The sequence below is a fragment of the Ambystoma mexicanum genome, chromosome 3p (genome assembly GCF_040938575.1).
Source record: "Ambystoma mexicanum isolate Mex_15411 chromosome 3p, UKY_AmexF1_1, whole genome shotgun sequence".
Taxonomy (NCBI): domain Eukaryota; kingdom Metazoa; phylum Chordata; class Amphibia; order Caudata; family Ambystomatidae; genus Ambystoma; species Ambystoma mexicanum.
In genome coordinates, this window is record NC_090925.1 from 795,483,836 (window position 1) to 795,497,595 (window position 13,760).

At 45.1% G+C, this 13,760-nt stretch overlaps 1 protein-coding gene and 1 long non-coding RNA gene across 2 annotated transcripts in view; one reads left to right on the forward strand and one right to left on the reverse strand.

The window, feature by feature from the left end:
• Window positions 1-415: 415 nt before the first annotated feature.
• Window positions 416-5,445, reverse strand: LOC138580895 (uncharacterized). The gene is made up of 4 exons (XR_011304363.1): window positions 5,239-5,445; window positions 2,636-2,734; window positions 2,209-2,300; window positions 416-1,384 (listed from the first exon to the last, which is right to left on the reverse strand). It is a non-coding gene; the product is annotated as an uncharacterized lncRNA (long non-coding RNA).
• A 462-nt stretch (window positions 5,446-5,907) lies between these two features.
• The window catches only part of LOC138580894 (uncharacterized), a 109,080-nt gene continuing 101,227 nt past the window's right edge, over window positions 5,908-13,760 (forward strand). The window contains exons 1-2 of the mRNA XM_069651802.1: window positions 5,908-5,928; window positions 13,243-13,544. Of these exons, the coding sequence (XP_069507903.1) occupies window positions 13,250-13,544 (295 nt within the window). The 5' untranslated portion in view covers window positions 5,908-5,928; window positions 13,243-13,249. The remainder of the gene's footprint in view (window positions 5,929-13,242; window positions 13,545-13,760) is intronic.

Sequence of the window (13,760 nt, forward strand, 5' to 3'; positions counted from 1 at the left end):
ACTCTTTCCTTCACAGTAAAGCACTGGAATGATTCGCTCGTCACTGAAGGTGCGGTCATGTGTGCAAGTTGTATGTGCACCGTACACATAGCAACGTCGCACACAGGGGCACGTGGATAATGGACCACTTTAAAAAGTAAAAAAGCAACCAGGGATTTTGCAAAGGTTTGTTTAGTACATTAAGCTTCTGCTGTTCAAGCCCACACGTGCACTGTCCCCTAGGGACCGGGGAGGGTCCAAGTGCTCTTCCAAACTAGCAATCAAAATGTTAACGCATAACGGTGCCAGCAAGATAGCAATTAGATTTTTCGCCTTTTAAAATGTTCTTGATAACAAGACAATCACTCTACAGCAGTGGTCTTCAAACGTTTGACCCCAAGTCCTCCCCCCTAAGAAAAATGCACATCACCTCTAGTTGGGGCTATACACATGGACGCCAAAATGTTTATTGGTTGCGAACGGTTATCGCGCGCTGGTGTAGAATGGTGCCCCAAATGGAGGTGTGGGTGCCAAACACAAAACTCGTCCAAAATCATTGCTTTCAATAACTCAAATTAGATTAGAGGGCAAATATTTGTAAACACAGCATTCAACATTTTGTGCTACAGAGGACTTGACTAAAAGTAGTGCTGGATATTTCCTACAGTAATATAGGACATGTAACAATGTGTTTCTTAAGTACAACAACTTTGAGATTACTATCAATGCAGTCAAGTTGCACAGTGGCATACTGGAGAACACGTGTGAAGGGGGGGGCTGTCTTTCAGCAGCCAGCTGTCACTATTAGGTTGAATTTTTGCAATTGCCAACCACAGGTTTTCTTCCATCTTTGACAGATATTTAGTCTTCAGGGCTGCAAGAGCTGTGAATCCAATCTCGCAAAGTTATGAGGTGCTGAAAAAACAGTACATTGATTGCACATTTGGATAAAAGTTGGAAAATATGCATTTTGCCAAAATACACCCAAAGACCATTTTCTTAATTGGATCTCCAGTAGATGGTCACTTTGAAGCTCCATTAGTTACTCCTGGAGGTGGGCCCCCACTTCTGCTAGGAAAGGCTGACCCACTCAGTCACTGATGTTACAATTGTCCTCTGGAAAGTACGTTGAGACTGGTTCTGAGATGGTTTCCTGTTAGTTCAGCAACCCATGAAAGATCATACTCCCGTCTCCTCAAGAGCATCCGCTAATAATGGAAATGCATCGGTAATGCGGACACCAACCCTCCTCGGCCAAAGCTCCAGCTTCTTCTTGAATGCTGATATTTTAGAGTTCATAGCCAATAATGTGGTTTCTGTGCCTTGCAAGAAGAGGTTTAGCAAATGTAGCTTTTGGGCACTAGGAAATGATCCGGTTCTATATGATATTTCTGCATTTTAAAGCCTGAACAAAAAAAAAAAAAAAAAGGTTTTCGTGTTAGCTTTTACATGCGGAAATATCACATACTGCCCCTCCTCCTTCCCCACCCGCTCATTCACATGTTAATCAGGAGGGGGGGTTTAATACCCTCCTAACTCACAATTTCATCCCCACTACCCCATCCCGCATCAAAACACGCATCCTCCCCACACATACCCCATAGACACATACACACACACGCACGCACAAACACACACACGCACGCACGCACAAACACACAGTCCAAAACTCACCTCTGCCTCATGCGACTACTCTGCTGGGGGTGACAGAGCCTGTCAGCCCCTCCGCGCACTCATGGGCGGCAAGGGTTTGACTAGAATAGTAGTTCAATTTAGGTCTTTCTAAATCGACCCCTTTGCTGTATCGGTACAGTGAAAAAGATCTTTTCACTTTGAACCAACAATCCATTTAAAAAAGGAGCCATAATCTGTGAAACCTTTGGAGACTCTCACTTTAGAGTATGTCACCTTAGTTTTTAAAAACCATTTCAAGTTTACAAAAATTCCAAAAAAATAAATAAAATAAATAAAAATTCAAATGACAAACACCTCATGTAAAGACTCAAAAGGAACTGCATGAACAGCTTGGGATAAAAAAAGACTTGCAAAAAAATGGGTCAGAAATACTGGTTGGATAAAAAAAAAAAAAAAAAAAACACCACTTTGATACAAGTCTCAGAAGCCAAATTGGCAGCAAAAACTACACCTGGATGCACATTGCACAGGGCATATAAAAAAACTTCAGCTCTTCTACTCAACCAATGGTACATAGGTAAAAGAAATCCTAACCTGCCTGCGTGACTGGGTCAAGTGCTTCAATAGATTTTTCTTGCTGGCACTAAGGTGGTTAGGTTGATACACTGATGCTTGGAGAGATGCTGCTGCAATGAAAACAAACAGTTAAACAACGATACATGGGTCTACCCGAGAATTCAAAATTAAGATTAGATGAGCAGGGATTAAAACCAGCTCTTGGATGTTAGGCATCAGCTAGTAAGCAGGACCTGATGCTGGGAAACAAGTACACCGTGCACTGTAAGTGCAACTCCCACATGAGACGTGAACTTTCAGTACCACCCCAAACTGGAAATGAGAAAGGAACAGCCTCAAAAATAGTTTTAAAATCCCTGAATCTGACCCCCAGCTACACCTTTACAATTGCCCCACCATCACCCACGGCAAAATACAGTAGTTTTTTTAAAAAAGGCATTCTTACCGTCAGCAAGTTCTACTACAGATGTCAGGATTTTTTATGGTGCCAATGCCGCTGGCGACTTTGCTGTCCGAGATGGGATGATAGAGCCAATTTGTGTTCCTGCAATTGAAAAAGTACAATAAAAAAAATATTAGACGTACCAGATTGACAGTACCAATATTAGCGCACTACACTCTGGCAGTCAGCGCACATCCTCCCCCGCACAGGACCTAGGGGGCAGGGTCCTACCAGGAATCTCCAAAGTTCCCTATAGGCCAGTCCACCGCAGCTGGCAGAGAGCAGTCAGAGCTCATACCTTAAACAGTGACTCGTACTCAGTCATAGAGACAAACAATGATAGAGCGAGATGCTTGTTATAGTTTACCCCTTGAATTTGCTGCCTAGAATAGTTTAGAAGTCCAGCTTGCTGGTATTCCAATCATTCATCTACATATCTTACATAGAATCCGAAACGGTAGTGCTTAATCCACCGAGCTAACTTTAGGAAACTGAGTAATAGCCATTTAGCTTTTACTGCAGTTCAGTGACAGCGCTGAAGTAGCAGCAGACTCTGCCACGGCTGCCATGCCAGACACGAGAGCCCCTTGCTTCTCTGCAACATATGGTGCCCTCTGCAGGCGAAGGCATGGCACTCACAGCAAGAAGATATACAAGAATTCATCTTTAAACCACTTCTATGGCAGTGGTGGACCCAAAGTACTGTTGATAATGCAGTGATTTGAGTACATCAAGGGAAGCATAAACTCGCTCTATAGTAGATGGCTACCGGGGTAGTTCAGCAGGTTGACAGATCGTTGCTGAGATGTTCTATATGTAAAATTTAGTTATGTGTATTGTTGTTTCTTTTAATGCGTTACAAGGCTGAATTTAGCCAAAACAATAAAATACATGCAAAACTTGTTAATCGAATGACTTTTTGCAATTACTCATAAAAATGTAAAAAAAAAAAAAAAAAGTTGGCACCCATAAACCCAGTTTAATTTCCTAATAGCTGCTGTCAGCACAACAGAAGCATTTATTTACAATTAACAAGTTTGATAAACATAACATCTTTATAAATATAACCTGTGATAAAACACAAAGCAAGTGGAACACAAATTACAGAGTATTGGTGTGGTGCTCCGACAAAAAAAAAAAAAAAAAAAAATATATATATATGAAAGAAAACTAGGGAATTCAAGTTTCAGCAGCGTTTTTGAGTTTGGAAATGGCTTCTTTCCTATGAACGTGTAAAATGCACATTTGAACAGCATGTAGAATACCTGCTTTCATCCGTGATCCCATCCCGCCACAGTGATGCTCATGGCCCATCGATTCCTGAGGTGTCCCTTTCAGGACTGAACAAAACAAACCGGGTGAGCAAACAGAGCCAGGAAATGCGCGAGTGATGCCTGGGGAAAGGAGCACCACAAAGATTAGGTCACTGAGCCCCCAGCTCCCCTCAGCGAAGTTGGGGGCTTGGTAACACCTGGTCATGGCTGATGCAGGCCGGGTCCCGAGATCCAGCCAGACATCTGATGCTGGATCTCGGACCCAGCCAGAGCCACCCCATGGACCAGAGGGGTAACAGGGCAGCCAAAGCAGGGGGGCCGGTGTTGTAGGATATCGGCTCCCCCACAGCAGATTGCTGGAGCCCAGCAATCTGCTGTGGGGGATGCGGACATCATACAACACTGGCAATGTGTGCTTCCATCCCTGCTCGCCTCCTCTCCCCTGTGGCCTGCAAGGTGGGGGCACAGAGGGAGAGGGGCACGGGGGGGTGGGGGGGGGGGGGATCAGCAATGCCGTGATCCAGCCCCCCTGCTCGCCTCCTCTCCCCACGTGTTCTCTTTTGTGGTCTACAGGGGGAGAGGGAAGCAGAGGGACCAGGAAAGGCCTGAAAGACTTGCGTCCTGGTACCCCCTCTAACTGTGATGTCAGGGGCTGAGCCGCTTCTGAGACGAGAAGCGGCATCGCTTGCCAGGCAAGAAAACGCGGGCAGCATCAGCAGGAAGCAACACGCAGCCTAGACACACAATCCAAATGCAGGAAAGCGCACGTCCATGCTGCGTTTATTTCCTCTGTTGTGACCACACCCCAATCACATCACACTGACTGAGCATGTGCATGAGGGGCATGGGGGGCCAGTGACTCACCACGCACAGTTTAGTGAAGGGGGGGAATATATTTTCTCGACGTCCTGGATCATGCGCCCCACAGATTGAAGACATCTGCCTACATTATGGCTAGTTTCAAGGCAAAATACTCAATTGTTATCTTGCTGACAAGACTACATAGGAGTCTGCGTTTTCACTGTATACCAGCATAGTAATGATGAACATGCAGGTACCTAGTCAGAGAGACAACACAGGGAGATGAAGGAACTCTGTCCTACACAGACAGACAGCGCAAGACATTTGGGGGGGGGGGGGGGGGAGGAATTGGCTCAACCAAGAAAGACATCATGTGGTATAGAATCTTGAGGTACATCAAGTTAGAAACATCTCCCTGCAATGTTCAAATCAGAACCCCTCACCTCATAAAGACAGTAAAGTTACAGAAATCATGCCAAGGGAACTTCATGCTGTCACTTCTCTCTTTGGTGGAGGGAGGATAATACTTACTCGCCAAAAAGACACACAAAGATCCACTTTGCTGCACCAAATTCAAAATAGGAAAAACAAACCCAACAGCACCCAAATATATCTGCCACTTTCTAACACTCCCGAGATGTATAAGCGCCTTGTAAATACACAACAAATGCCTGCCCATGCACGGCATTGCGTGCTCCTTCCTCCATGATTCTCTCACGTCCTCCGTGAAAACAGAAAAACGTGAACAGCGTCATGACGCTTTAAAGGCATTTCAGAAAGTATCGGCAAACCTTTAAACAAACACACAATGCAATTGGGTCTCATATGGACTTTAAATGTGTCATGGATAATGAAAGCAACATAAGGCCCTCCTTTACAAAACGCCCATGTCCTGATTCCAGGCAGCATCAGGTGAGTGCCTGCGAGCTAGCTCTTGTACTGAATTTTATATGCATTTCTTTTAGCGTTTATTAACTTAGACGTTCTCACCCCTTTGTTGCCATATTAGTAAAATGAGCACTTTTGCAACCGCTGGAAATGAACGTTGAAGCTGTAATTCGTTGTATTGTACTTATCACATGTTGAAATTAAACATTGTAAGTACGTGAATTTCTAAACATCTGTAGCTGCTCCGAAGCTCATCTATGGTACAGTTCAGGTTCTGGCATGCTGGCAGACACAGTAATTGCTGTGCGGCTTCTACACAGACCCTGCTCTGGTGTAAGTGACTACATATATAATAATATTATAATACCTGCGCCAGATTGCAGGCGTGTACTGTCTCCAGTTCCAGTGCCTACTCTGAAAGTAATGATTTCCCAGGGCTAATGGCTGCAGACCCGGTACTTTTATCTGGGTCTAATACCCTTCCATGGATAATAACTGCAGCATAGTGTCTGTTCTAGGTCTAATGGCTGCAGACACAGAAACACCCTGATGAATATAGGCAGACACTACCTTCTCTACCGCTAATGATAAAAGCCCATCACATTCTCTGGCTGGAGCAAATGAGTGGTATGACTTCCGATACAGTACTTCGAACATGCTCATCAGCTACATCTGACAGTACCTGCCCCGGGGCAAATAATTACATACACAGTACCGGATTTGGGATACCGATTCCAGACACAGTATCTGCTAATCCCTTAGATATGACAGAATACCTGCCCTAGCGCTTGTACCTACAGACACAATACCTGCTCTGCACGGTACATATTCTGGGGCTAAAGATTCCAGTCACAGTATCAGCTCCGGAGCTAATGCTATTTAACATAATACCTGCTCTTGAGCAAATCTGGGGTTAATGACTGCAGAAACAGTAAAACTCCATGCATCCTTTCCTTCTCGTGTGTCCTTTCCCATTCCTAATTCACCTATGACACCTCTAACCACACTGTCTGAAATGAGCATACAGTGTAAAAAAGGGATCAATAAGGTAAACCATCGTGCCACGATTTTCAAAACGTGTTTGGTGCAACTGATGGGATGCTCATTCACTTCACTTGCGCCATAAAGGTGGTGAACCGCGCACAAAGGACATTTAAATGTATGCATCATAGTTGTGCACATTGAGGTGGCCTTTTTCCACCAAATGCACAACTGCGCAAGGTAGAGGGTGGAAAGGCACTTCTGGGCATTTTCAAGTAAACCCCGATTTTCAATAGAGGTGCACTTTTCAAAGCACAGGGGGGAAACAAACATTTCCCTGTGCCTATTTGGAACAGGTGCAGGGGGATATACAATGTATGGGTAGGTCACTTATAATCCTCTCATGTAACGAGTGAGTGAATGCTGTGTGTGAATAAGCGAGTGAGTGTTGAGTCAAATAATGTGTGGGTGGGGGTGTGTGTTCGTGCTGGGCCAGGGAGCTGATTTTTGCTGGGGAGGGCAGCACAGAAACAACGCACTTTTTAAAAAAAAAATGAATTTTATTGACATTTTCAACAGTAAGAACACATTTAACCCCCCTCCCCATCCCTTTTCTCCCCCTGCCCCCCTTGATCTCAACACATGTAACCAACAACGCTCCCAGTCCTGTCCCCCACCTCTCTTACCCCCGAGTCCATAAACTATGTAGATGGCTCCCGGTCCCACATTTCTGTGAGTGGCCAGCTCTCTTGCCAGCAATTGTACAGGCCCCTGCACTGTTTGAGAACCCCCCCCCCCTAGTCCTCGTCTCCTCTAGAAACTTCAACCATATCCCCTCCTCCCAGCTTCATGTGAAAGCGTCCTCCCCAAGTGGAGCGAGTCCTTGCACAAGCAATCACATTTTCCTCGGGCACCATGCAGCCTGCGAGTCCCGCTGCAGGTGATGCTGAACAATGTCCCAGTCTGAGAGAAACCTTTGGTGATCCCCTTCAATCGAATAGGTGACCCACTCCAGTGCCACAAACCTAACCCATTTGTGTTCTTTGGGAGCAGCTTTTTGTTTCCATTTGTGTGCCACCACGATCGTTGCTGCCACTATCAGGATGATGCATGTCTTTCTTTGACCTTGCAAGGGTAGATTTTCCAGAACCCTGCCCATTCTCAGGATAGTCCATTCCTGTGTTGTCCGGCATCTGACTCCCAAAAATACCATTCATTGCTGCACAGGTCCTGTCCCAATAAGGCTGTATGACTGGGCATTCCTTCCAGATATGCTTCCACAATCCCAGTTTCCCATATCCCCTCCAGCACAGCGCTGACAGAGTCGGTTAGAATGTATGTAGTTTTTCTGGGGTGAGATGCAATTGGACCATTATCTGAATCCACATCTCCTGTATCTGGGCGGTGGAGAGGAAGGGAGCAGTGGATACATACAATCCACCCCTCCCCTCTGTCATACAAATCAATGAAAAAGAGGTGTGGTAGAAAAGCGTAAAAGCCTTATGGAAGGCTTTTACACATTTTTCTTTTGTTATGCCTCAATGAACATAAGCCCCATTGTGTGAAAACGTGTTTTTCCTTGACTGATAAAGGCATGTTTCATTACAATGAAAATGTGACATTCTACAAAAAAAACACGTTTTTGTGTGTCAAATAGGAAAACATGAAACTAAGGGAGTGTGGTAGGTCAAACAGAGGAGGAAGACACAGAGGCATAGTCCAACACTGCTTTATTAAGTAAAGTAAAGAAAAAACTCTTCTAAAATGAGAAAGGTTCTAGTCAGGATTTCTCACAAACTAAAATTGGCAAACCTAGGCTAATCTAACACTACTCTATTCTATAGTAAAGAAGATAGAGGGATCCTAAGCTACGACTTAGTTAAGGGTTATTTCAGTGGTTGTGGCTCAGTTGGCCCCTCGAGGGCTATGGGCTTCCTTGTCCCTTTCGGTGGCGTCGCTCCAAACAGTCTTTTCTTGATGGAAGCGTTGGCGTCGATGCTCCAGGATGCCAGTACCTCTTGTCTTTGGGTGGTGGAGGTGCCTCCTGCATCAATAGCCCCTCTCTGGCTCAAGGTTCTGCCTTCGTCAAAGTTACAGAATTCTCTGGATTCTACCCACAACGGTGTCCGCTTTGTACTCAGCTCCTCCTCTGCGTGGCTCCGCAAGACTGCATTCCTTACTCTACGGCATATGCTCTCCCCTCTACTGCTTGTTCATCAGTCTAAGATCCTCCCTTGTATGGAAGAAGAAACTTTATTGGTGCTGGCTTTCATAAGAAGGTGACAACAAATACAGGTCAGAAACTGAGCCTTCCACACTAAAGGGGCGCTGCAAATAATTGCCCTGCTCACTATCCATGTAACCAATAAACATGTCAGACTAAGGGATAGGTAAGGTGGGGTTTAACCCTTCTTTGGGCATTCCTTCTTCCAAAAGGGGGTCACCCCCATTGAGATCCTGCTTGCCTTGTGCTTAGGATGGGTGTTTCGTAACAGTCTCACCTCCCTAGTCCAAACAAAAGTTGGTGGCTCCCCCTTGGGGAAAAGGGACACATTCTTTGGTTTCGTAGCATGAGATAGTTTAAAACTGTTTTCTGTGACATAATTGTCTTGGAAGAAGGCATAGATTGAGTGTGAGCACAGACTGCCCCATGCCTGGGGCCGACTCTTATAGCTCCCAGGATTAAATGGGGAAGAGGCATACCCCCTTGTGTCCTTAATGGGAATGAAGATTGTGAAAGACTTGGCAGGAGAGTAAACCAGGCAGTGTGATTGCAAGTCTGGGTGCATGGAATTCCACCTCACCTTCCCTCTGGAACCGTTGGAGGAAGAAACATCCTAATTCTAACACTTTCATCTCAAGATGGTGCCTTTTGAATGCCGTACTCATTTCTAGGAATCATGCTAGTCTTTTTCAACATGACGCCGGCTGTACGCTGCCTTCCAGAAGTGTAGAAATCTTTTCTACATAATGCCGGAATTCTAGGTGAGCTATGCGTCGCTACTTTCTTGCGGGTCGCTCCCTTGATGGTATTTGCCATTCTAAAATTCCTTGAACCTCATCTCTCTTCATTTCTGATTCTATGCCCTTTTTTTCCTTCGTATTACACTCTCTCAGCCTTCCTTGGTGCTTCGTTCTTTCCCCTGCTCCGCCTTCCTCCTAAGGACTGGTGCCCTCTCTCGTCACCAGTCTCTCGGCCTTCCTAATTATCTTCGGACTGGTGTTCTCTCTCTCTTTCTTCACCAGCCTCCGGTGCCATCAGCTCTCATAACGGCTTACACTGCCTCTTTCTCCTTGCAGCGTAGTCAACTTCCCCAGCAATGATGAGTTTATTAGGTCTTTTCTTGCAATTCAAATGTACATGAAAAGTATGACCCCCCCTTTCCCACAGTGTTCCCTAGAGATCTTAGTTTGCGTTTACCTTTTCTGCCTAGCCCGCTTCCTACCAGCAACAAGAAGTGCAGGACAAGGTGAGAGGCGTTCACTTGAACTGATGACTATGTCCATGTTCTCTACGCTTTTCAGCAGGGAGATTGGCTGTGCTCTGCAGGTCTTTACATCCACGTTTTGACATGTTGGAAGCCAGCAACTAGTTTCTTGGGTCAGATTGTGAAATACCACTGCGAGTACAGCACTTTGGCTTTTGGCTTAAATGTGTCTCAGAGAAGAGGCCCCATGGTCCTGGATTTTATTGCAATCTTTCCTGGCTGCTTTTACCTTGATGACTGATGTAATCATGGTAGCATCTCTTAGGCATTAGGATTGGCTAGAGGAGTTAGGAACATGTGCCACTATGGTTACAATCACCAGGAAACAATGCAACAAAATGAATATGTTTTTACGATAAAAGGAGCAACTACTTGGAATTCGATCTAGACTGACTTTTAATCACCCAGCTGTCAAGAATGAACTGAAACTCAAGCCTTCTGCATTGTGATGATGCTGAGAATTAATGTTGCATACTGTGGATACTTTCGATCTCACCTGTTATAGAAAATTGACTTGACTCTTTGATATAATTCCATGATCCTCATTCCCCCTCTACTTTGAACATAAATACCTAAGGAACAAGTTACTTACCTGTAACTGTTGTTCTTACCTGTACTGTTCTAGCGGGCATCCAGGGCAGACCCTGAACAGCTTTCCGGGCGTCGAGCTTCCTTTCTCCTGGGCCATGTTCGGGTAGGCCGCAGAAACTTCTGGAATCCTCCAAGAAGCGTAACTCGACAAAATCCTCACCCTTGAGGGGCGTAGAAAAATCCGACACGGATACCCGTTAATCGGATGTATAGACAGTGGAGCTTGAGGCTCTATTTGACCGAAAAATTAGAAATTCTCTTTGAAAAAGCCCGAAAACGCAGCAAAAGCTCGAGAGCTAAGCACGAGGACTCCCAAAACTTGAGTGTGCGGTAAAAATTCTGAAGATGGCTGCCAGAGGCGGGGCTTAGGGAGAGGGCAGTCATTGGCTGAGGGCAGTATGACCCAGAGACCAGTGATTGGTTACTACAGAAAGACAGATCAGAAACGAAACTGATACTGATTTTTTCTTTACCGAGGATTCCCAGCCTGACGACGGAGAATATTCATGAGCATGTGAATCCATGCCAGACTCCATGCTGGAGAATACATTTTTTTTAAGACAAGGCTTGAGGGCCTTAATCTGGTTAAGGACACTGTTTCCAAGCTAAGGTTCTCAGTTTACTTTTACTGAGTGTATCACCTGGGTTCTCATTGTCACACAGTGATCTGGTGGTCCCAGAGATTTGTAGTGCGTGGATCGATATAAACAATTATTATGACACACCCTGGACTTTGGTTGAGAGAAGTTCAACTCCAACATTGTGTTCATGGGGTCCAGTCCTTCAGTTCCGCTGGGCAAACAGGACCTTTCTGCAGCCATGCAATGATGGACTCACAGTTCATTTCCAATCTCCCCACCTCAGCACCCATTTCACCACTAACTGTTCATAGTGTAGGATGGATGTGAACTCTCAGCAACATTTGTTGAAAGGCTTTTGCTTCTGCGAGGGCTTAACTTCACCTTAGTTGTTTGCATCGAACAGTAGCAAATGATAGTACTTGTCTACATGGACAATGAGAATGTTGACCATTAAATCTGGTGGTGGGATGGCAACTGTCATGTTGCTAGTTTACCAGCTGGTGAAAGGCATGTGAATGGGCAATTCTGTACAGAATATCCCTGTCTGCAGATTATCGGCCTGTGGCATCCTGTGTCCACCGTACCAGTGGAGCACCCTTTTTTCCATCCTCCCCATGAGTGGGAGAAATGTTCTGAAGCCAGGCATAATATTTCAGAATACCTTTAGAATTGAATGCATCATATTCTGCAAAGTTTCTTTGCTCAATGGGGAAAGCAAGCAGGGATGTGGATTGACCAACTAGCATGAACATTCTGGCCACCTCTTGCGCAGAAACAGTCGGGCTTCTCATTGATGGAGGGAGGGTGTTTTGTCATTTTGGTGGCTGTAGCAATGGGGTGGCACTAATGATATCTCTGTATTGCCCGTAGGAACAGTGGAGGGGAGAGAATGCCCTGGTGTTCTGCAATTCTGATCAAAGATACGATGGGTGTGTGTTTTGCCCACCACTACTCATGAATGTCATCTGTATTCAGTGATCCTCTTGATCTTCTAGTTAGGGGGTTCTCTAAATTGATCGATGGGGAAAATGTCTGAACTCCAGGTGTCTAATGCATGCCTCCTGGATGGGCAGTAGCCCACTCACTTTAGCGGGTATTCTCACTGTCATCTCTTACATTGATGACCTTTCCACCTCTTACGGTCCTTCATGGTTTGGCAGCAACAGTTGCCCAAAATCTCTAACAGCTTTGGCATGACCTTGCCAGAGCTGTTTGTATTTGTTCATCTCATTAACCTCTTGAGCAAGCACGTCTTCCTCAAACGCTCGTCCTCTTATCTTGCAAAGAATTCAAATTGGTGCAATTCCGTGTTCCATTCCTCAAATGATATCTGGCGTTTGGACATGAGAATCCTTGCGGTTCAGTTTAGCCGTGTCAGTGGTTTGGGATAACCTAAAAACATCTTGCATTGAACGTGGGGCTGAGATACTGCGCTGTGCCCTTGTAAATGTGGGTCGTTATCTCACGTGCTTCGTCTGTGATATCATTTGCTTTAATGCACATTTAGCTGAATTGGTATCAAAGTGGACACATTCAGCAGGCCTCCTCAACCTGCTGTCATCGGGACTTGCAACAACCGATCAGAAAAGTATTTTATTTGCCCAGCTTGATGTGACTGCGGGAGTCCGTGATGGCAGCAGCACTCCTGTGTTGCCATCTTTAGGAGCTTCTCCTCCTAAGTCTGACCTCAATTGTGGTTTTGTACCAACCTTCGCACAAGCCTGTCTGATCTATGGCTTTTGATTAACTCTTTCAAGATTAATATATGCCGTCTGGTGTTCTCCCATGGTAGGACATCCCTTTGTAGTCCATTTACTCACTTACATCATTAGTTTGTTTTTGTGAAAGTTCACCTTCCCCCATAATAAAAACTCCTGTTCGTAATGAGTAGTGAACATTTGAGAGAACTATCTTGACTTGTGTATCTGTCTAATATTCATTGTTCCTTTCTTATACCCCTAGGAGCCCCAAACTTTTCTAACCGTTTTCTTTTCTTTTAATAATAGGATTGCCATGGCCACTGATGGAAAACCCTCTGAGAGTGTTAGAAGGCTACGCCGAAAGCTGACAGAAATCTTGCAGAGTGACACCGATGTTGTCCTTGATGAGTTAGACTCGCTGCTCCTCATCACACAGGAGGAGTATTTCAAACTGAGCGAGATATCGGATGCAGAGAAAAGAGTGCGTGCAATACTGAATACGGTACTGCAGAAAGGTGAACCAGCATGTCAGACATTTATGGACAGTTTAAAAAACCTGCAGAACTCGTTCCCTGGCTTGGTCCTTCTAGTAGAGGATTCTGGAGATGGTAAGTAAGTGATGCACCTGTTGTAGAAATAAGTGTGCCTGGACTGTAAAATATTTATAAATTATAAGTAGGCTTTTCAATCCAATTGCTTTAAAAGTCAGGAGATTCAAGTCAGTCATAGCTGACCGGGTAAGCCATATTATGTGTGACCGCATCATCCAGCAGGCCTGCAGATATAGTGGGAAAATCTAGGCTTCCCTAGAATGCAAAGTGCAG